The sequence below is a fragment of the Moschus berezovskii genome, chromosome 1 (assembly GCF_049115385.1).
Source record: "Moschus berezovskii isolate FMDL1 chromosome 1, NW_MosBer_1.0, whole genome shotgun sequence".
Classification (NCBI taxonomy): Eukaryota; Metazoa; Chordata; class Mammalia; order Artiodactyla; family Moschidae; genus Moschus; species Moschus berezovskii.
The window spans coordinates 85,393,167-85,417,386 of NC_142460.1; the positions used below are offsets into that span (position 1 = coordinate 85,393,167).

General features: G+C 44.2%; 1 protein-coding gene across 1 annotated transcript in view; it reads left to right on the plus strand.

Moving 5' to 3' along the window:
- The first annotated feature begins 753 nt into the window (after positions 1-753).
- UPK1B (uroplakin 1B) overlaps positions 754-24,220 on the plus strand; it is a 29,265-nt gene continuing 5,798 nt past the window's right edge. The window contains exons 1-6 of the mRNA XM_055431944.2: positions 754-869; positions 15,190-15,277; positions 16,536-16,736; positions 18,955-19,029; positions 19,700-19,822; positions 22,125-22,304. Of these exons, the coding sequence (XP_055287919.1) occupies positions 15,209-15,277; positions 16,536-16,736; positions 18,955-19,029; positions 19,700-19,822; positions 22,125-22,304 (648 nt within the window). The 5' untranslated portion in view covers positions 754-869; positions 15,190-15,208. The remainder of the gene's footprint in view (positions 870-15,189; positions 15,278-16,535; positions 16,737-18,954; positions 19,030-19,699; positions 19,823-22,124; positions 22,305-24,220) is intronic.

Genomic DNA, 24,220 nt, shown 5'->3' on the forward strand with positions numbered 1-24,220 from the left:
TGAGAACCCTGAAAATCTATTGATTAAGGCATTGAGTAAATCCTAACATGACTGCCATGACCCATCACTCACACCAGGCTAAATAAATTCTGATGCCTGTATCTATGGTATGTTATGCAGCCATTGAAATAAACATTTTCTTCAGACATTGTTGGTGCTGGTGTATGACACATGGCTCCAGAGGCAAGGAGGAAAGAAAAGGGAAGGGGAGAGAAGGAATGGAGAAATTGGATAACATGGGATGATTGTTTGAGCCTGTTCTCTATCTCTCAACTTCTTTGTTTCCAGGTCTCCTGCCCCTTATCAGTCTTTGGACCAACTCAGTATGGCGTTCCTTGGGCAACTCTTATCCCCATAGACATAGCAACCATTTCTGGAAGTTACAGAAATTCAAACTAGACATGACCCTGGACACATAAATGTGTACCAGCATGACTGAACAGTCAGGACAACAAAAAAAGGCCTTCTAAATGCCCAAGAGCAGAATTAAGGATTAAATCACACTAATAAAAACAAAGCAAATCAAAATCAAAACAGAAGTCCCGAGTGTGTGTTCAGGGAAGCCCAGACCTACGAGGAACCCAGACGCGTGATGAGCTGAACCCTGTCCAGGTGCTCCCATCTGTCAGAATTACACATTCCAGAGTAGCAGAAATCCACTGTGAAAGTTTCCTGTTACTTCCGGCCCTAGAGAGGCAGGCTTAGGCAGCATCAGGCCCAGCCCATGTGAGATGCTTTCTCCCAATCACAGACCACCCTTCCCTGGTCCCAGAGGTTCAAAGGACTGGTGCGAGGTAGAAAAGCACCTCTGGCCAGAGCAGCGTGCAGAGGGAGCCGACACAGTACCAGGAGGAGGAGGAGAGGGTAAGGTGAGTAGACCCATTCCACTGCGCAGGGAAGATACCTGCACTCTTTGGGGCTGGGTTGCTTTCCTGGGAAGGGAGTGAGCTGTCTGCAAGGGAGAAGGGAAGAAGTGCATTTCCCGATGAATAGAATCTGTCAATTTTTTGGTAAGTTAGGATATTGTGGCTGTTCACAATATCTTTTACTTTAAACTGTACAACTGCTTTCTCAGCCCCTTTGATATGGTTCAGTTCTCAGAACTGAGATAAAGTTCTTCCGTCGGGTATTATTCACCCATCCTGATTTCCACCTCACATTTCCTCACAGAAAAACCAAGAAAAATCCGAGAACCCTGGGAAAACCTCTATCTCCTGATTAAATCTCAGATAGACAGGCACCTTTGTGGCCTTCCAGTTTCCTTGTAGAGAAAAGCAAAAGAAAAATTAGCCTAGCAGAAAGAAAGTTTCCAAGCCTTCTTGTCAGAAATCATTTGGTCCTGTCCATTCATAATGGGATATATGAGGCAATTTATTCACGTTTCTTCTCTGCAAACAGTTCTGGTTAATAAATGTTGAAACAGGTCAACAAATTAGCTTCATCTACACAATGATATTTTTACATAACTTCTTTTCACGCTGCATCAGTTGGTGGTTCCATCAGGGTTTGCAGGTTGCATTTTTTGTTCTAACAACACTTCTACACATAATACAGGTTAAGTTTCAAATAATATGAGTACTACTTTACATTTATGAACTTAAAACCCCACTTATAAATAGCTTTAAAGATACTTAAGACATTTTGAATTTTTATGAATTTTAATGTTTTTTTAATTAAAGAGCATGTTTATTGATGATTTTTTGCCTGAATAGAATTGCTAAGCACTACAGAAAGAACTCACTTAGATTGTATATAAATACATATTTCAGTTATGTATATAGCTTGGGTTATACAGTTTTCAAGCCTTTTAAAGAATTGTTTAGTTCTAGTAATTAACCTTTCTCCATGAGGAGAAGTATTTCTTATTTCACTTTCTGTTACAACAGAGTTTTTAGTTTTTGGTTTGTGTGTGTGGGGAGGGTTTTTGTTTGTTTGTTTTTGCTTTCTGCAAAAAAGGGCATAAAAATCAACTCACCTGGGAGTTTTTAGCTATCTGGAAAGATTCACAAACTTATAAATACAAAGGGGATCTTAGACACCATCTAGTCAGGAAAAGCAAATGAAATCTCAGAATTTCTTTTGGCCCCTCCCGCTTACATTCTTACCAGGGCAAACAGCGGCCAGTCCTAGAATATGCCTCACCCCGATGCTGGAATCTGGGCCTCATGGCCATGCAGGCTACCCACACCCTTGATGTGTCACTGTTCCCTCACTGGGGCAGAGACCAAGTTCATGAGGAGGTATCTCAACCTCACCTCCCCCAAGGAATCTCCATAGTGTTCCTGCCCTGGGGTTGGGCATGCCACTCGCATTGCCTGCACCCGAGGCCCTCACTGGGCTGGAGCACTGCTTCCAGCTTAGTGCTTGACTTCAGGTTGGAGAGTGACTCAGATCAGCACAGCAAGCATCAGGAGGCAAGCACGCACTGTCCCATAGAACTTTCTGCAAAGATGGAAATGTTCTATACAACAGCCGCTAAACACATATAGCTATTAAACATTTGAAATGTGGCTAGTGCAACTTAAGGACTGAATGTTTTTAAAAAACAGGTTGAACTTTATTCTTTTTTAAAAATTAATTGATTTAATTGGAGGCTAATTGCTTTCTAATATTGTGGTGGGTTTTTCCATGGGTGTACATGTGTCCCACCATCTCGAACCACCCCCCCCCCAAGGGTTGAATTTTAATTGAATTAATTAGAATCTAAATAGCTTCAAGTCTCTACTAGTTACTACATGAGTCAGAGCTGGTTTAGAGTTTTAAAGCAAGAAAAACTAAGGGATGCTCTGAGCAATGGGGATCAAGGCCATGAGAACAATTTCCTTCTTTCATCATTCATCATTTCACATTCCCAGGGACTCATCATACCCTAAATGTAAGCAGACCAGCAACTGTCCTGATATAATCTCCACAGACATCTTTATCCTCACCTCTGAGTCGTACAAGTGTCTGGTCTAGTTCTGGGTTTCAGAATCTGGGCTAAGGCAATGGCCTATTGTCTATTCTGTCCTCTCCTACTTCTCTTTTTTTTTTTTTTTTCTTTGTCAGTCCAAATTTCACTAACAGGAGCTAAAGTGGGAGGTGTGGCTTGTGTTCTCTGGTCCAACAAACTTGGGTGAGGAAAAGAGGTAACGAACTTGAAAAAAATGATCTCATGCTTGGTGGGTGAGTCTCTCTCCTTTTTCTCCTGCTTTGAAAATTGGTTTGTTTAGTGAGCAATGATTTTTAGACCTATTCATTGTGTCTGGAAACATCAACACTGTGTAGATGAATAATTTTTAGAAGAAAACAAACTGAATGAAGACACAAGGGGAAAACAAAACATACAGAAAACTCCAGCCTCTTAAAAAAAGTCTGCACTCCTCAGAGCAAAGGAACTCCCAGGATGTTGTGCAATTGGAATAAATCATCATGATGCCAGGCCACTGGGCAGTCTTCCACAGGGTGGAGCTCACAGGGGCTTTACTATATGTGGAAAATATTTTGAGGTGAACTGAGTACTTTCAGTCAGGGGCAATGTCATTTCTAAAGAGGACAGCAGCTACTCCATCCTCTGCCCACTACTAATTCCACGTTCTAAAATTCACTCCATCCCATCTGCTTCCTTTACTAGCCCTCCCAAATAACAACAAGCCAAAAAAAAAAAAAGGAAGGAAAAAAAAGTTCAAATATACGTGAGGGAAGCATTGCTTTGAAATAACTCAGAAAAGTTTCAGGAAACCCCTATTTGGAAAAGCTCACCCATACTGGGAGCTAAAAGGGAAGTGGAGAGGGGCAGACACGCCCACATTATCAGCAGTTGGTCTCCCCCGACAGCCCCAAGCCCCCAAATCATGAGGTAGGATGTTCGTTTGTTGGGCTCTTCCCGTTCCTTGGGTCTCTTTCCCTCTTCCTTTAGAAATTTGGAGAACGATTTCTACTCAGATCATTCACAATGAAGCATTGATACTGATGGCTTGTGAGGCTCGCTGTGCCTCTTTTATATATATATATTTGCATTCTAACCAGGAGCAAAGGAGTGATTCTCGAGTTGTGAAAATTTGGAAATTAAGATGAAGAGTGAGGAAGATTTTGACTGGGGAGCAACGGTAGAAGGTTCTCACCTGTCAGCTTTGCTTACGTGACTCCCCTTCTGGCGGGGCGTTAGGAGTTTCTCTTCATTTTAAGGAAATATAAAAGGAGGTAGGATCTCCCTACCTTAGAAAGAAGAAAGATCAGTGACAAATTTAATACCAAGTCCTGGTGTAAGAGTCAGGAGATCTGACTCAGATCTTGACTCTGAAAATGACACATCAGTGATCTTGAACAAGTCACTTTCACTCACCAGCTTTGGCTTCCTCATCTGCGCCATGACGGCACTGACTATAAAACCTTACGGCTTGCAGCCAGAGGTGATACTGGATCATGCTATGAAAGGGCACATAGCCAGTAATGACCCTGGGATAAGTGACACCTTAATTTCTCCACAATCACTTACTTTCTCAGTAAGACAAAACTACTAAGAGTGTAGTCATTGACCTTAAAGTGTGTCACTCAGCAAGTAATTTGAAAGTTTCTGATTGTGTTTCTTTAGTGCCGTTATTCGTCAAATGACTTTTTTAAATGTATAGAAATGTATTCCTTTTTGGATTCAGAATTAACTTACTAACAAGAGTAGGTAAAGGAAAGAAGTAACAAGAAAGAAAAACAGGAACAAGGTGTCAGCTTAGGTTGTCATGGCAGAGGCTAGTAGGGAAGAAAAGCCCCACACACACACATAAACACAAGGGCACCGAACAGGACCCAGTGTGGGCTGCCCCTGAGAACTGTTTGATTGGGCAGAGAGAGGGAAGGAGGGATAATTCTGGGCATGGCTGCTTGAGAAAAGGAAAGGATTTTCAACTGAGCTTCAGAAGGTGGTAAAGAGTTCAAGAAGCAAAAATGAGACACCGCACGGAGGAGCAGAGGAAAGTGAGCACGAGGCCACCTGGAACATGGTTGGTACCGACTGAACACAAACCAAGGAGTTCGTGCTTTAACTCTTTGGTTGACCAGCCTCTCTTTCCTGGGCCTGAAGGAGTATAAAACGATTGGGACTGGACAAAAGCTATAGACACAGGCAAAGGGAAGTTATTATTCTGTCTCTAGGAGCTGAAAAGACAAAAAGGTCTCAAATTCAAGTGCAACAGAGTAGGAGAGGAGAAATTTGGATTTGGAGAGATGAGCAGGAGAGGATGGATGGACAAGTAAAGCCATCTGGAATTAGGAAGCAAGAAGGAGCCTGCGGCTGAGCTCGTGCTGGGGTGTGTGTTCCATCCCTCCCCATCCCACCCCCACCCCCACCCTAAACTGAGGACGCAGGGAGCCTTTGCAGGTGTTTAAGCAGGGGAGTGATAGAAAACCAGAGTTGTGTTTTAGGACAGTACATCTCAAGACTAAGTGACTGGCACTTGTGCTGTGCTTAGTCCCTCAGTCGTGCCCAACTCTTTGCGACCCCATGGACTGTAACCCGCCAGGCTCCTCTGTCCATGGGGGTTCTCCAGCCCAGAATACTGGAGTGGGTTGCCATGCCCTCCTCCAGGGGATATTCCCAACCCAGAGATCGAACTCAGGTTTCCTGCATTGCAGGCAGATTCTTTATCAACTGAGCTACTGGCCAGATCCAGCCCACCGCCTCCTTCGGTAAATAAAGCTTTATTGGCACAGAGTCGTGTTTGCTCGTTTCTGGGTCCTGACTTCGCTGCATGTCATGGCTAGGCTGAGTCGTGACAGAGACATTATCACTGCAAAGCCAAGAACAGTTACTATCTGTCCCTTCCCAGGTTTGCCAAGGTCTGCACTGTTTCTTGCTCAGTGTCTGTGTATTGCTGTCACTGTTTCTTTGCTCGGCCTTTGAGATGTCTTGATCCTGTGGCCCTGAAGACGGCCGCAGGCATCTGTCATGACAAGGACATTGTCAGAGATGGCTGCAGGCCATCAAACCAGGGAGCTTTGAGCTTTGACATTGATGTCCCCCTCCCCCACCGCCCTCTGTGGACAGTCTAGACCCAAGGTTTGCCAAATGTCCCAGCAGCATCCTTTACAGCAACCTTTCCCACCCAGGATCCCAGGTGTGTTTTCCCTAAGCCAGCCCCCCGGCACCTGTTTGAACGATTTTGCCTCACCACATCTCCAGTTCTGGGACGATGGGAGCAGGATCGCAGTGACAGATTACGCCCGGTCACGCCTGGGGCCAGGCTGCTGGTACGGGAGGAAGGCCCACTGAGCTGTGCAGAGGAGGTGTCTGGCTCAGGTAGAGCTATTGCAACACTGCAGCGTTTAAAAAGGACAAGAGTCTTAACCTGGAGAGACGTTTGCCCTGGGAGCACTCTCTCCTGTCTCCTGACGGAGGAAGCCCCAAGACCAGGGTCATTATTAGTTTTCTGGGTCCAAACAGCTGAAAATGAAGGTGTCAACGTTTTACTGATAAAAAGCCCTATTACTTCCTCATCCCTCTTAAGCTGCTGCTGCTGCTAAGTTGCTTCAGTCGTGTCCGACTCTGTGCGACCCCACAGACAGCAGGCTCCCCCACCAGGCTCCCCCAGCCCTGGGATTCTCCAGGCAAGAACACTGGACTGGGTTGCCATTTCCTTCTCCAATGCAGGAAAGTGAAAAGTGAAAGTGAAGTTACTCAGTCGTGTCCAACTCTTAGCAATCCCATGGACTGCAGCCTACCAGGCTCCTCCATCCATGGGATTTTCCAGGCAAGAGTACTGGAGCGGGGTGCCATTGCCTTCTCTGCATCCCTCTTATACTGTGCCAAAATTCTGGGGCCAGCCACACCCCCACCCAGGAGAGCACAGAGGCCTAGCCAGACAACTCCTGGAGGAAAGCCAAGGGTGGGCACAGCACGGGGATGTGTGGGAGGGAACCTGGGGCCAGGTTCAGAGAAGTGGAACTCACCTGAATGGAGAGCCAGCCCTCTGGCACTTAGAAGGCATGTTAATCTTTGTGGACACCACAACACGGTGATGTATTAGATTTAAAATAACTGAGTAAATCACGTTAGCCTAAGTTCATACTATAAACTAGATTTCAGATAGGCAGGTGGTAGCGGGCACCCAAGATTTAAGGAAAAATTTGTGGGAGGAAAATGCTTAAAAAGACCAATTCTGATCGTTCATTTCTCTTCAGCTTAGGAAATGACTACAATTATTCAATTTTGGCATCAAAGAAATATTGCCCCAGTAGGTGGAACATCTGTGTTCTGTAGGATGGTTTATGAACTTCTGCTCTAGAAACTTCACTCTGAAGGCAGTGTGTGGAAAGAAAACAGAAACGGGTGGATCCATCTGAGCCAGAAGTCAGGATCTGGAAGTGGGAACTGGAAAGAAAGGATGAAATGTTCTCAGGAAATACCAGAAAATGATCGTGTTTGTTCCTACCAAAACTATAAATCAGTTTAAATCAGGGGGATGCATCTTTCAGAGTTCTCCACAGAAATAGAGCCAATAGGATATATATATATATATGGAAAAAAGATTTATTTTAAGGAATTGGCTTCTGTGGCTGGGGTGGGGGTGGGGGGCTAGCAATTTTGAAATCTGCAGAGCAGACCAGCTGCCTGAAAATTCAGGTAAGCTGGTGTTGCAGTCTTGGGTCTGAAATCTGCAGACTGAAAACTTGTACAGGGCTTCTATGCTGCAATCTTGAGGCAGAATTGCTTCTTCTTTGGGAAACCTCAGTCTTTGTTCTTAAGCCCTTCAACTGATTGGATGAGGCCCACCCACATTATGGGAAGTAATCTACTTTATGCGAAGGCAACTTATTTAACAATTAATTACATCTAAAAAATGTCATCACAGCAATACCTAGACTGGTATTGTATTTGACCAAACAACTAGGCCCCATATCCTAATCAAAGTGAAAGTGTTAGTCCCTCAGTTGTGTCCAACTCTTTATGACCCCATGGAATTTAACCTGCCAGACTCCTCTGACCATGGGATTCTCCAGGCAAAAATACCGGAGTGGGTTGCCATTTCCTTCTCCGAGGGATCTTCCTGACCCAGGGATCAAACCTGGGTCTCCCACATTGCAGGCAGATTCTTTACCATCTGAGCCACCAGGTAAGCCCTATCCTAGTCAAGTTAACACATAAAATTAATCATGGAAGGGTATTCATTGTAGTACTTCCTTATCAGGCAGGCCAAGAGAAAACTCGAGAAGTTTATTAACTTTTTAAGGCACAACCACTCCAGGCTACAGAGACCATCACAGTTTATATTCCTTATGTAGAAAAGGGCCCATTTGTCCCTCTCTTTTGGCTCTCTCCCTGCCTGACATCTATGGAAAGGTCAACAAATTTATAATGTCTTTTTTTTTTTTAATAACCATCAGCAGGGCACTTTGTCAGAGTTTTTCTTTGTGCAATCTAGATAAGTTTATTAGTCAACCCTTGCGCACAAGAATTTACAAGCCTTCCAAGAACTTCAAAAGATTAGCCAGGTCTGATCCTTTTCTTTCATAGAAATCACGTTGCCTCTGTTCTAACTGATCCAGTAACACAACCCCTCCAAGAGGTTTCTCCAGCTAGTCTACTAGGGAAGTAAACTCACTTGCCACCATTTTCTAGGAGGCTTTCCTAGGAGTTTAGTTTCCCCTTGAGAGATTGCATAATATCAGCCTACATATTAAACCAGGGTTTTCCAACATCACTCTTGAGCACCTGCTAACTTCTTTGGCAACTGCATTTTGAGCAGTGATCTGCCTACATGTTTCTTTTCTGTTAGTTCTAGAAATAGCAGTTTCCAACCAATTCGAGGCTAGCCTTGTGGTTAGGAAGTTTAGAGCTGAAGAAGGGAAGCTCTAGGAAGCTCAGGCTCCCAACTTTTGCTTCAGCCAGATTTTGATCTGAGTTTGTATATAAGAGTTTCATATTGAAGTCGTATTTTAATATTTCCTTTGAAAGTGTGGCTATTTGTTTTTAATTGAAATATATTTGATGCACATTATATAAGTTACATGTGTACAATAATAGTGATTCACAATTTTTAAAGATTTATACTCCACTTATAGGTATAATAAAATATTGGCTGTATCCCCATGATGTACAATGTATCCTTATAGCTTATTTTATACCTAATACTTTGTACCTCCTAGGCCCCTCCCCCTCCCCACTGGTAACCACTAATTTGTTCTCTATATGTCTGTGAGTTTGCTCCTTTTTTGTTATATTCACTAGTCTGTTGTATTTTTTTTCGATTTCACATATACCTGATATCATATTTGTCTTTCTCTGTCTTTTGCTTAGCATAGTAACCTCCAAGTACACCCGTGTCATTGCAAATGGCAAAATCCCATTCTTTATAGATTACATCTTCTTTATCCATTCATCTGTTGATGGACACTAAGGTTGCTTCCATATCTTCAGTTCAGTTCAGTTCAGTTCAGTCACTCAGTCGTGTCCGACTCTTTGCGACCCCATGAATCACAGCACGCCAGGCCTCCCTGTCCATCACCAACTCCCGGAGCTCACTCAAACTAGCAATTGTAAATAATGCTGCTGTGAACACAGAGGTACATTTACCTTTTTGAATTAGTGGGGCTTTTTCTTTTTTTCAGAATATGCCCAAAAGTGAAATTGCTGAGTCATATGGTTTAGTTTAGTTTTATGAGAAACCTTTCCACAGTGGCTGTACCAATTTAGATTCCCAATGTGCTTCTGTTTTAAAACAAAATTAAATCACTAGTTTTAGGCGCCTTAATCATTCACTATTTATTCTGGTCTGACTGCTTCAAGAAGCTGAGGCAAACGTAAAGAAAATAAATATTGGTTGGGTAACTGATACTGTGTTAGAACTTCACCCATATTCTCATGTAATTTTCATAGTAACCCTTTTAGTTAAGTATTATGTTACCCTTTTAAAGAAAACTCAAAAAGATTAAGTAATTACCAAAGGCCACAAAACCACTAAGTGGTAGAGCACGATTCAAACCTAGATCCGACCAAAGCCCATGTTTTTCTCCTTTACTATATAACCTGTTCTGCAGTAAAGGTCTAGGCCAATAATTCACTCATTTATTCTTCTCATCCAAATACACATTTTAAAAATTCACTTCATATACCCTTTTACCGAGTAAAATAATTCATTAAGTGCCTACCACGTGTAAGGCACTGTGCCACTTAGGACCTGAAAAGACAAATAAAATAGGGTTCCAAGGGCCTTCTCTTGCTTTGGAGACTCTTGCAGTAAAGTGCAGGTTGACACCGGGAGGAAAGAACGCACAAGGGCAGCAGAACAGAGTACTCCCTGAGTCACTTCTGTGTCAGAGAGGAAGCGGCCCCAGTATAGAGGAGAAAACCTGAGGGTCATCTCTGCATCACCTCCAGAGGCTCCAGAGCAGCCCAGTGCCAGAGGGATGAGGCCTGCCCCGTGGTGGGCGTTAACCATTGAGGAATGCCAGTGGAATGCACAGAGGGCCCCTCCCATATGGACGTGCAGTTTGGCACCTGACTCTGGCCATACCACAAGCATGTCCGGGAAGCTTTTTCCCTCTTCCAGTGAGCTCCCCTCCACCCCCGATCATGAATCCTTCCATGAAAAATAAAAAGGAGCACAGATGGGAGATGGGTAAGTCTTTCAGGACCCTCCAGTAGAGCAGCCCTTGAGCAGGGATCAGGAGAAGATGAAAGAGGCTGCTTCACCCCAACCTAGAAGCCTTTGGTTGTAGCATCAGTAACCACTGAAACCTCCTTCCTAGGGTCCAGGAGTCACTGGTACATAAAGCAAAGACACAGCCCAATTATTATTCATAATTTCTTATGTTAGTAAACAATCTTGGTGTTGACCTATCTCTTCCCCATCTTTTATCTCGGTAATCACAACAATCCCACCAGACAACTTGTATTCTACTCATTGTATGCATGAGGATTGAATAGACACTGAATGGCATTGCCCAGGGTTACACAGTAAGGACTGGGCAAGACTGAGTTTGAACTTTGGCTTTCTAACATCAAGTATGGGATGCTTACCGTTAGACCACAGCCAGCAGATCACACTGTGAGCTGCCAGAAACCTACACTTGGCCCCCTAACTGCCACACCTCTTGACATCTGTGACTGTTTGGAGGATGCAATAAACATTTTAGGTCTTCTATACACCAACCTAGTCTAACTACAGGTGGCCATGGAGAGTCTATGAAATATTAACTCTCACATTAACCTGCGCATTTGCACCTCTTACTTCTAAAACTTTTGGTACCAAAGGGTGGGTGGGAGACCTCCAGGTCTGGGATGCATCTAGACAGGTTTTCTAGAACAACTTATGGGTGCAGCCTTGGGTTTAGGGGAAATGTGCAAAAATCAGCGCAGTGTTGAGGGGTTAAGGAGGCAAGAATTTAGAGGGGAGAGTGAAGAGAGCTAGTGATTTTGACCTTTGCAAAGACAGGATCCTCTGAGCAGGAAAATGTAGCATCTACCCTCTCCGCTCCCAGATAGGCAAGACCACAACCCAGGTGTTTCTTTTCCTTCTCAAAGTGTCAGCCACGTGGCAGATCTTTACAATCTGCCCTGGTAAGTGAATGATCTGGATCTGGGCAGATCTGGGTTTGAGTCTCAGCTTTTGCATTTTCTAGCAACATGGCCTTGGGCAAAGCAATTAATCTCTTTCAGTCTCTTTTTTTGCATCTGCTAAATGGCAAGAAAACAACTTCTCCCCTAGATCCTCCAAGGGAGAATCAGCTCAGCTGATAGCTAAATTTTAGCCCACTGGGACTCATTTCATGCTTCTGACCCCCAGAACTGTAAGATGAAACCTGGGTGTTCTTTGAGGTCACTAAGTCTTTGGTAATTTGTTACAGCAGCAAAAAGAAACAAACACAGATTTTGGTAAAAATCCCCATCTCTCAGGTCTGCTGAGAGGATGAACACAGAGTGCCAGCATGTGCTGAGGATATCATTAAGCGATCGAAGCGATCGCAACATGACAGCTTTCACCATCGCTTTGTTCTTGTGCCATTATCTAAGTGACTAAGCGCCGCTGAAGGAGGAGAAGAGAACTCGTAGTGGAAAAGGAGAAACATTGAGCGGGCAGCAAGCTGAGGGCATTCCCTGCCCACCCACACAGCCCTGCCTCCTCAGTCAGTCTCCGGCCGGCGGCCTCCCTGGCATCTCCTACCTCATGCTTGTCTCGATTTCTTCATTTCACTCTCCTTTTCCTCAAACCAAGCTCCCACCTGCCTCCTTCCTACCTTTCTCCCACTCTGGTCTGCATTTTCCCACCCTAGTTTTGACTTGCAATTCTCCCACAAAGTATTCCTGGGTCTCTTCCCCTTCTTTAAAACTCTGTGTGGCAGAACCGTCTTGCGGATCTTGTGGGATATATTTAGGCCCCTGGGGCCAGGTCCTTTCTTCAGGGTCCCATCTGCTCCACCTCTTTCTTTGGAGACCTACCTGCCTTTTCCCTTTTCCCCATAGCTCTACTTTCCTCCTTTATTCTATGGGGGTACAGTCATTTTTGCTTTACATCCACGTTGCTATCATCACACTTTAAATTCCTTAAAGGAACAAACTGCCTTCTTTCTGTTCTTTAAGCCCAACTAATGACCACAACTAAGTTGCCCCTGCAGATGGGTTCTGGGTGCTCACGAGGCCTCTTCCAGCCTTTCCGGACACTTACCCTCTACTCTGTGTATGTACCTGTGTTGCCTGAACTTCTACCTTTCACGGTCTGTTTATCTGTGTCTGGTTTAGATGGTAACCCAACTGGTCAGGAGCAGTATCTGCACATTCCAGGGAGGGACTTTATAACATGCTGATCCGGCTACGTGAGTGAGGCTCCCCTCTGCGGAGGTTGTGCATTAACTCCAGACTCTGGCTCCACTCTGTCTAGTGGGCAACCGTCTCAGGGAAGAAATGACATTTCTAAGCCTGAAATGACATTTCCAATCAGAAAGAAATGAATGGCATTTCTAACCAGAAGCTCCGCATAGCAATCTTGTAACCACGGCCCCGTTTCTTCCATTCACTCAGCAAACACTGATGACACTGGTGATATCCACTGTGTCACTGATACTGGTGATATCCATTCTGAGCCAAAAAAGCACTCATAAATTTCAACTCCTTCAGTTTCTACCACTAGCCAAGTGAAGGGGTAGGGGGAAATATTTAGAGATGTTTCACTGTGGATGCTGATTGCAGCCATGAAATTAAAAGACGCTTACTCCTTGGAAGGAAAGTTATGACCAACCTAGATAGTATATTAAAAAGCAGAGACATTACTTTGCCAACAAAGGTCCGTCTTGTCAAGGCTATGGTTTTCCCTGTGGTCATGTATGGATGTGAGAGTTGGACTGTGAAGAAGGCTGATCGCCGAAGAATGGATGCTTCTGAACTGTGGTGCTGGAGAAGACTCGAGAGTCCCTTGGACTGCAAGGAGATCCAACCAGTCCATTCTAAAGGAGATCAGTCTTGGGTGTTCATTGGAAGGACTGATGCTAAAGCTGAAACTCCAATACTTTGGCCACCTCATGCGACGAGTTGACTCACTGGAAAATACTCTGATGCTGGGAAGGATTGGGGGCAGGAGGAGAAGGGGACGACAGAGAATGAGATGGCTGGATGGCATCACCAACTTGATGGACATGAGTTTGAGTGAACTCCGGGAGTTGGTGATGAACAGGAAGGCCTGGCGTGCTGTGATTCATGGGGTCGCAAAGAGTCGGATACGACTGAGCGACTGAACTGAACTGACTGAACTGAAGATTACTTGGAAGGTTTTAAATACTTACATTATAGTGTAACAAAGAAGTTACAATTTAGCAAGGTCTGAGTCAAATAGAAGGCTTGCTTCCCACAGATTGAGGACACACACCAGGACTTCAGCCAAACTGGCTCATTTGTTATCTCCTGGGCTCTTCACTCTTCTAAGGCTCTACTCCCTGATCTTTCCTTTCCTTTTACCTGGAATGTCACCCCCACTTTCCTCCCACACCCACCCACATTTATTTGGTGCATGGAAACCACACATACCCTGCAGCATTATCTCTTCCCTCCTCAAAACTCTGATGGTTCTTAGGACCCTATTACATGCATTATAATGATTTGGGAACACAGCTTCCCTACTAAAGCCTGGAAGTCTAGAATGCATAAGTCAATCTAGATTTACATAAGTCAAAATCCCTTATGTATCTTTGTATACCTCAAAATGCAAGTTGTGTCATATAATACATTTTGACTTAGAGCCTGAGTGCATAAAGTTGATAATTAATTTAATGAACAAAATACTGAGAGATGTGGATAGCTATAATTCCAGTGTAAAAGCCAAAATAAATCACCCAAACACTTAGCCCGCATTCCTTCCAGAGAATCCTCACAGGGGGAAAAACCCATTTTTTAAAGTGCCGGACACAGCATTAAACGTCGTAAATACTTTCTGGGAGCCACATGGGCTGAGAAGAAGAACTTGGGCTCTGGAGTCACGTAGACCAAGCCTCCAGCCCAACTATTCCTTTTACTGGCTGTGACACCCCAGGAAACCTAATTTACCAATTTAAGCTTGAGTTTCCTCATCTGCAAAATGGAGCCTCCTCACCCTTTTTCTTTTTCTACCTAATTGGGTTATGAAAATCACATATGTGTGTCAAGTCCCTAGTCGAGTAGCACATAGAAGGAATAGTTAGCCCCTCTTTCTCCCACCACCCCCTGCTCAACATGACAGAGTATTTTTAATTTGCCAGCTATATTTGAAGATAATAAGACCTCCTGAAAATAATGGCTTTTAACAGCTGCCCAGAATCTAAATGGGAACCAATTGCCCACTCCACCCACATGTTTTTCCTTTGGGCTTCAGCTTGCCATGACCAAGGCCAGGCAGAACCATACCAGGGACCTCAGGGTGCTTCGTCACTGTCTCAGGTCTGTCCCGGGTGACTTTGGGCCTCAGTTCATCACTCAGAAGAATGCAGTCTGTATGTTGCACATCTTAAAGAACTCCTAAAAGTTGATAATCAGACTCAGACCGGTTTTACCTTTTTTCTTCTTCTTTATGAAATTACAGTGATTACTGAACATAGTAACAAAACATCCTCCATTGCTAAATGACCGCCTGGCTTAGTTTGGCTGCTTCAGAACACAAGGAGGCACGATGGTGTGAGTTAGTTCTGCTGTGGAGCTTGCAGCAGTCTTTATTCCCTGCTCCTATCCAGTTGTAATGTTCTCGACTGTGTCCACAGCTTGGGGGAAATCCTGAAGATGGCGAAAGACGACTCCACTGTTCGTTGCTTCCAAGGCCTGCTGATTTTTGGAAACGTGATTATCGGTGTAAGTAATGAGTATTTTCCAGGAAATTCTGCTCTTTCTGTAATCATGATTTTAGATCCAACAGAAGTGAGACTTTCAAGGAAAATAATGAGATAGTGACTGGTTCCCTTCATCTTTTCTCCCTTTTAAGAAATGTATTAGTAAAACATTCTAGCTAGAATTTAACGATATGAATAATCCTATGTAACTATGTAATCGGACTTTCTGGTGGCTCAGTAGTAAAGAATCTGCCTGCAGTGCAGGAGATGCAGGAGACTTGGGTTCAATCCCTGGAGTCAGGAAGATCCCTTGGAGAAGGGCATGGCACCCCACTCCAGTATTTTTGCCTGGAGAATCCCATGGACAGAGGAGCCTGGTGGGCTATAGTCCACAGGGTTGCAATGAGTCAGACATAACTGAAGCAGCTTAGCATGCACCCAACTATGTAATATATCAAAAGATCATGTGGAAAAAGAGAGATATTTTCCTCCAAGCTTTAAACACCAGAATCTAAAAAGAGCCATGCCTACCATGGTTAGTGTCCAGGTATTGTCAACACACACACGGTGGTGTGTCTTTCTTTTCCCTCCGTGGTTTGATTTTCATGGACTCCGCTATTGGGGGCAGGTGTCTGCATCTTCCTGTTCTGGTCACACGGAGGCCAGGGTCTGGGATGTGAGAGTAGCTCAGAGGCCAGGCTGCATGGGCACAGTGAGGTGAATGCTCTTAGCAGTCAGGATCCCTGGCTCTGGGCCCAGCCCTGCCTGACTCCGCACGACTCTGGACAAGTCATTGTCTTTCTGAGCCAAGATCCTTCATCTGTAAAATCCAGGGAGCAGGAAAGATAACCGCCAAGGTTCCTTCTTCCTCTAACATTGCCTGGTTCTCTGGCACTGATAAACACAACCAGGACCAGTTTAAGTATTTATTACAGTTCAGGAATTAAAGTGGTGAGCAGCGGGAATGGAAGTGAAAGATGATCTTCCTACAAGAAGTCATTGTTAGAGTAGTCCATGCCCCCAAGAGTTTTATGGATGGTCTGAAATTGTCTGGGTCTCCTCCCAAAGACTAAGGTAGACAGAAATGTGGAAGGAGGCATGAAACCACTTCACAGAATCGAGGGAGCTATTTGGTTGCCTGGCAGTGAGGAGTTTAAGTCAGCTGCTTACAGCCTATGCAGGGAGCAGAGTTAATCCCTCCCAGCACTGCCCCCTCCTCCATCCCTTTCCCATCGCTTCTCTCCTGGCCACCAGCCTGACAGAACCCCCTCTGCCCGCAGATGTGTGGCATCGCCCTGATGGCAGAGTGCATCTTCTTTGTATCAGACCAAAACAGCCTCTACCCGCTGCTTGAAGCCACCAACAATGACGACATCTATGCTGCAGCCTGGATTGGCATGTTTGTTGGCATCTGCCTCTTCTGCCTCTCTGTCCTGGGCATCGTAGGCATCATGAAGTCCAACAGGAAAATTCTTCTGGTGGTAAGACCTGAAAACTCTGTACATTTCTTTCCTAGACCAACTTTGATGGTCTTCTTCCCTGAGCACAATGCTTTGGTTTTCAGTGGGGTAGATAGAAGCAGGTGCCATGTGCGGGGTGAACAGAGGGGAAGACCCTCCCTGCATGTGGGGGCAAGGATGCTCTCCTCTATCGCAAGTCCAGAAAAGTCCAGTACAGAGAGGCTGAAGGGGAGACACTGGGGGGTCACATACTAAGTACATTCTAGATCTTGGCTTCCCTGACTGGTGTCTGCATGTCCCCAGCAGATAAGCCAGAAGCTACACAGGCCAAAGGAGAGACAAAGTGAGAGCTGAATGATCAGATTTTTTTCTCCTGAGAAAAAGTCATTTAAAATCTTATTATGATAGTAATCAAGTGTTAATATATTAGGATATAAATTACAAAATACGCATAAAGTTTTAAGAGAAAGCACGAGCCTCCTTAGACATTTTTGAGCTCAAGGCTGATGATTTTGTGGAATGGCCTACACTTCCCATCTCATGCATTCACTCTGCTTTTTAGGGTCCCTGGAAACCCTTGCTGGGCTCCAGGTAGAGACGAGTTTCAGCTCCCACCTGCCTATGAAGGCTCTAATTCTGGGCACCCATAGGGAGGTTTCTGCCCCAAGCTGCAGACAGCAAGCTGTGCCCCGACTTTGCAGGTGGAAGCAGATTTTCAGCCAGCCAGGCTAAGAACCCTCAGCACTAGGCCTAAACTTCCACTCCCTCTACCCATGTTCAGGATAGCAGTTTCTCACCCCAAGATGGGGCCCCACTTCCTACCCAGAAATGTCTCTCCTAGCCAAAGGCCACAGGACCTGAGTTCCATCTTCATGGAACAAGTCCAGCAAGCTAAGGTGCCTGCTGGTTTGCTTTTCCTGTGGACTAACATCATACTGGTACCCAGGGAATGTAGAATATTTACATTCTCTGCATCCTTAGTGTGAGTTAGTCCCAGGGCAAGAGCACCCACCTTTTCAGGGTGGGGAAAGGAATGCAGGGAAAGGTGTCCTGGTCTCACGCTGAGCCAGTGGTGTGAGGGCGGCACAGCTGGGAACACCCTTGGCCATGCCTGGCAAGGAGACCGAGCCATGCACCCTCCATGAGGCTGGAGGAGAAACACCTGCACCCTGCGTCTGCTTTCTGGAGCATCTCTAAGGGGGTTCTGAGCCTTTTTAAGGGGAGCAAGCAAAGCTCTTCACAAATAGCAAGGCAACAGCTATTACAGCGGGGGAAACTGTCATGACACCTCTGAAGGGGCTCCTGCTGTTAACTGGGAGTGAACAGTAGCCAAAGCCTTTTCCTGGGCAGAATGGTTAGGGTGGCAGAGGTCCAGCTCTGAGAACCAATCGCCCCTGCCCGGGTAGGAAGAACGGTTTCCTCTGCGCCCCTCCCCAGAAGAACCCGAGGACGGTAAGCACTGTGCAAGGCTGAGGGCGGCAAAGTCGTCCCCGGCCCATATTCAGAAGTCGTGTATCCTTCAGTGGTTCTCTGGCCACAAACAGGGGCAGAGCGCTGTGGAGGCATCATGAGCATACACACACCCCACCACACACACACACACACACCAAAACACACAATATGCTGTTTTACTCAGCTTACCTGATGCAAGTAGGGTGGGAGTAGATGAGAGAAGGTGCTTTCAGAGAAGATACGTCAGTGGGTGTATCAGACACTAGGGAGAGCCCGTTCCTCTCTGATAAGACTGGACATTGTCAGGAGGCAGGATAGATATTAAACATGGCCCTATTCAGCTTTTTGTGACCCCGGTAATCCTACATCTTCAGTAAACCATAAAGATGTTCCCCAAAGAGAGGGAAGTTAGGAGGCTCTTCCTAGTGTCTGATACACTAAGACTCTCTTGCCAGCTATTGAATGAACACACAGAAACACCAGTTCGTTATCTTGTATGTTTTTCCCCAGTTTAAATGGAAATGCAAGGTGCTGAACTGAGAAAGCTCAGTGTTCAACAGTCCTCTATTCTCTGGGGAAAGAAGGGACTTGAGCTGATTAGAACCTAGCACCAAGTCTGGCTCCAATCCCTGATCAGTGAGGGTTTGTTGAATAATTGTGTAAATGATTGCATAATTATATTTAGGCAAATGTGCTACAGAAAACATAATAACATAATAATTATTTGTTTTTAAAAAACTCTTTGGAGGTAGACATAATTTTTTTATTCCATTTGTTTCCTTTCCAGTATTTCATCCTGATGTTTATTGTATATGCTTTTGAAGTGGCATCTTGTATCACAGCAGCAACACAACGAGACTTTGTGAGTACAGCCTCCAAAAGTGGAGCAGAGACCACTGTATGAATCATCATACCATGATAACAATACAATAACCTACATGCATTAAGCCCTTACCCTGCACCAGGCATTGTAATATGCACATTCATAATAAATGCACATTTTTCTCCTCACGCTAACCCTCTGAAATAGGTATTAACACTGTTGTCATTTTATAGATAAAAATAAAATGAGACTTAAAAAGTAATTTGTCCAAGGTTATGCAGCTGGTAAATGAAAGAGAGGAATCCTGAGTCCAGGCCACGTCCAGGGCCCAAGCTTGCTCTGCCATGCCCTTCACCACTTTGTCACAGCCACGGGCCTTCCACCAGGATGATCAGTAATCCACTGTATCTAAGACATCTTCCTAACTCAGCATCCTGCTTTCTTTCCTTTCTCCATTCCCTGGCTTAGGTCAGCCTCCAATGCCTGTCCACCCGGGTTTCATTGGGATGTGTTTGGAGATGGGAGTCTTCTCTCCACACAGGCACTTCAGCCACCCGGAACAACCTCACACCCAATCCCAACCCCACCCCAGCCTCTGAGCTCAGTTTTATCTAGGAGATAATGTTCAGTGCCCCCAGCCACAATCACTTTGCCTCCTTGAGGATTAATATGCTAACTCTTCCTCTTGTGTTGCCTCCTCCCACTACAGTTCACGCCCAACCTCTTCCTGAAGCAGATGCTGGAGAGATACCAAAACAACAGTGCTCCAAACAATGATGACCAATGGAAAAACAATGGAGTCACCAAGACCTGGGACAGACTCATGCTCCAGGTAATACCTGCTGGGGAGATTCCATTTTGTACCTAAACCAGTATCCAAGGGTGTATGGGTGGTTAGGAGTGAAGTCAAAGTATAGGGACCACAGCCTCCAAAGGGGCCTCCTTCAAAAAAGACTTGAGAGACTTCTCTGGCATTCCAGTGGTTAAGACTCCACCTTGCAGTGTGTGAGCTTCCTTGGCTGCTCAGACGGTAAAGAATCTGTCTGCAATGCAGGAGACCTGGCTTTGATCCCTGGGTTGGGAAGATCCCCTGGAGGAGGGCATGGCAAACCACTCCAGTATTCTGGTCTGGAGAATTCCATGGACTAGTCCATGGGGTCACAAAGAGTCGGACACAACTGAGCGACTTTCACTTTGTAATGTGGAGGACACAGGTCCAATCCCTGGTCGGGGAGCTAAGATCCCACATGCCACAGAACAGCTGAGCCCGCCTGCAGCAACTACTGAGCCCGTGTGCCGCAACTAGAGAGTCCGTGCGCTGCAGCAAAAGATCCCGCATGACACAACAAAGACTCCATGTGCCGCAGCTAAGATCTGATGCACCCAAGTAAAAACATTAAAAACAGGGAGACGCTTGACATAAGCAAGGTCACCTATTTCCTCTCATTTACAGGCAGGGACATACGACTCAGTGGACCCTTAGATCTATATTTTCTTTTAAGCCATGATGTTGATTCACTTCCATTTATAGGAGTAAAAGAAACGTAGATTACTCATATGCTCTGCTTCTCAGAACTCAGACATCACTTATTAAGAAAATGTTGCCTCCGCCCCACAGTGAACTCAAGGGGAAATTATTATCTTTCTTGCTTACTGAGTGCCTTTTCACACCTGTGGGCTAGTCCTATTCTAGACTTGATCACCCAGTTTTTCCCAACTAGCAATCATAATCTTATATCCAAAGTTACCTCAAATACCATCAAAAGTACAAGTCTTGCAGAATACCCATTATCATGCCCACGTGGCTATAAGAATGTTCATACGCATCTCCTACATATGCCCTTATCTGACCTAACTCTGTACAGCCCTGTCCCCCTTCCCAACCAACTTCCAGTGTTTCCCAGTCCACCATCGGCAAACTTCTTATAGCCTCCACCCCTTCTTTGAACTCTTACACTCTATCTTCTAAAATTTCCTTCATTTAGTCTAATATTCCTGTTCTGTAGTTTTTTAGCCGATTAGGACCTCCGGTGTCTTGGTCACTGTCTCATTTCCTATCACTATTCTGACTAGAGGTCAAGTATTTTTTTTCCCCACTCAATGAGCAAAGAACTAAGCTTTTCAAATGAAAATGTGAATGGTCACACTTTTGAAAGATCACTTACCAACTTTTTAAAGTCTAGTCTGAAACAAGTCTGGTTCAAATTTAACCATTTCCCCTCAAAATTCTCACATCAAATTACAGAACGACTGTTTTCTTTGGTGAGATATTTTCCATAATCCAGTGCCAAAGCAGGACATGCTTTTCAGGTCGTTGCTTTATCACCAAGTTTGCTGAATCTGTTTGTCCTAAAAGTTGAGAGGTGGCATAGTTTTTATTCCTTCCCTTGAAACATTTTTGCAGATTTTGTAAAAAGGAAGAAAGGTGATATGAAATGTGTTTTATCCTCTATCCTCAACTCTATCCAGAGTGACATGAGCTGTGTATTAAGTGATCTTTCTTTCCTATGTAGAGGCATAACCATATGCCACTAGGTTTTGGTTGTTCTTTTCTAGTTTATTTTCTCCCATTGTAAAAATAATACATAATTGCTCAGAAAAAGTTCTTAAAAAATAGAAAAGTAAAACAAGAAGAATTTCTCATAATTTCTTCACCACAAAAATTTTAATTTTCTGATTCTCAGTTTGCTCATATGTAACATGAGAATAATTATAACTCTCTCACCTTATTGTATCAAGATACTAAAAATGATTAACATTTATTAAAGGTTTACTAGGGGCCAGGGGCTGTGTAAACACATTAAAGGTATTAGCTAATTTAATCTTCACAAGCTTATGAGTTAGGTACTCCATCTGTCCCAGTTTTGCAGTTAAGGAAAATGAGGCTTGGAAAGTTTAACCTGCCAAAAGCTACAGAGCTCATTAATGGCTAGTAAAATAGTAAATATAAACATATTTTGCAAACTCTAAAATGTAATACCTTAAAAATACCTTCAGCTTTCATTTGCAGATTTTTAGCAAACAGTAAATAGGGTACACTTTCCATCTCTTTTTTCTCCATGAAATCTCAGTTGCTACATTGGTGGTTTTGTCAAGGATCGTGGAAGACAATTTTGTATCTCGTGTGCTGACAGGACAATTGCTGTGGTGTAAATGGCCCATCAGACTGGCAGAAATACACTTCCGCCTTCCGGACTGAGAACAGCGATGCCGACTACCCCTGGCCTCGTCAGTGCTGTGTTATGAACAACCTGAAAGAACCTCTCAACCTGGACGCCTGCAAACTAGGAGTGCCTGGATACTACCACGATCAGGTGAGTCCTAGTTCCAACCAAGACCCGCCAGAAGGTTTATCTGCTCTTCATGAAGGAAATACTAGTTAACTGTAGGTAACAGACTCTCATTAAGGAATTCTGCCTCCTTTTTCCTAAACCTCATGTTAACTATTTCCTTCTCTGTTAATAAAATGTAAATGCTAATCCAGGGCTGATCTAGGAAAATTTACATTTTAATGAAATGAACAGAACATGAGAGTTGCATTAGCAAAATCCAATTTTATTTAAATGAAAACTATTTGTACAATGTATAGAATTAGTATTTTGAAAAAATATTTACATCAAACATAGATTTGCTCTATTTTTGCAAAATGTAAATTGAAAGGGATGACATACAAAAGGAACATTTTGCCAGTTCCAAAGCGATGGTGATTGCTGAGTGTAGATGCATTAATGATGAATCCCCTTCCTTATTCAGTGATAAACTAGGATAGTCTTCCCGAAACATTCCATTGGTGATTTGGGTAAAAGGTGGTTTACATACAACTGGTTTTTGAAAAAGTGTTTCCAGCCTGAGGAGAATGATATGATGATCATGAAAACTAACATTTGCTGAGTACTTATCAAATGCTATGGGCTTCCCTGGTGGCTCAGAGGTTAAACCGTCTGCCTCCTATGCGGAAGACCCGGATTTGATCCCTGGGTCGGGAAGACCCCCTGGAGAAGGAAATGGTAACCCACTCCAGTATTCTTGCCTGGAGAATCCCATGGACGGGGAAGTCTGGTAGGCTACAGTCCATGAGGTCGCAAAGAGTCGGACACGACTGAGCGAGTTCACTTATCAAAAGACAGACACTGTTCCAAGTGCCATACAGATATTAATTCATTTAAGGCTCAGCAGGCAGTGCCACTTTGATCCCTATTTTACAGAAGAGGAACTAAGATATAGAGAGACTAATAAGTGCCTTGCCCAAGTCATGCGGCTGGTAGGTAGAAGAGTCAGGGCTCAAATGCTGGCAGCCTGGCTGCAGAGTCCAGACTCTAAGCCAAGGAGGAACTTGGTGATCATCCCAAAAAGCCCCGAAGAGAATCCTCATACACATGAAGTCAGCCTCTAAAATGCTTACACTGCTGTACCAGTTACCACTTCAAGCAAAGCTAGTTGTGTGCCAGTACATTAAGTAATTGAGAAATGCCAGACTCTTCAGTCTCAGAAGAAATAATACAACATGTACTTTCAGAATGAAGGACAAAGCACTGCTGGTCATCATGCCTCCCTCCTCCCCACCTTAACACCACCCTCCCACCACCACCTCTGGAAGGATGCCTGGACTAGGATTGGTTGCATTATCCCACAAAAGGACATGGGAGTGATACAGATTATGTTGTAGAGTTGTTCAAAGAAACTCTCATTTAGCCTTTCAGCAACATTGTTTTGTTATCATTTTAATTATATTCAGACTACCAAAAAAAATTTAATGTATTGCCTGTAATCACAATATGCAATATAATGATCACTTTGAAGAATGATAAACATTTAACATTTCAGCCTTGGAACTAGCCCATGTAAATGTATCTCGATTGGACTATAATTCCATACACACTGATCATGTCTTTGAAAGAGACCAAAAAGGATGTTTGCCATCAAAAAATTGGTTTATCTCATAGCCATGCCATTTTCCCTTACACATAGAATATTCTAGAAATGAGGGAACTCTACACTCCTTTTGACACTTTTGTCTCTCCCTCCCTTGGCCTTACCACCTCCTCCACCCACTAGCTACACCACAACTACAAATTCACACCACTCAATCATGCTCTCACACCCAATTCCTACATTCTGAAATTCCTCTCTGTCTGACCCCCTGTGCTCCTACTTTCTCAATCCCTCTCACTCACCCCTGACTAACTCTCTTATCTACACTTTCCTCCTGATTCTCCCTTCTCTGATCTCC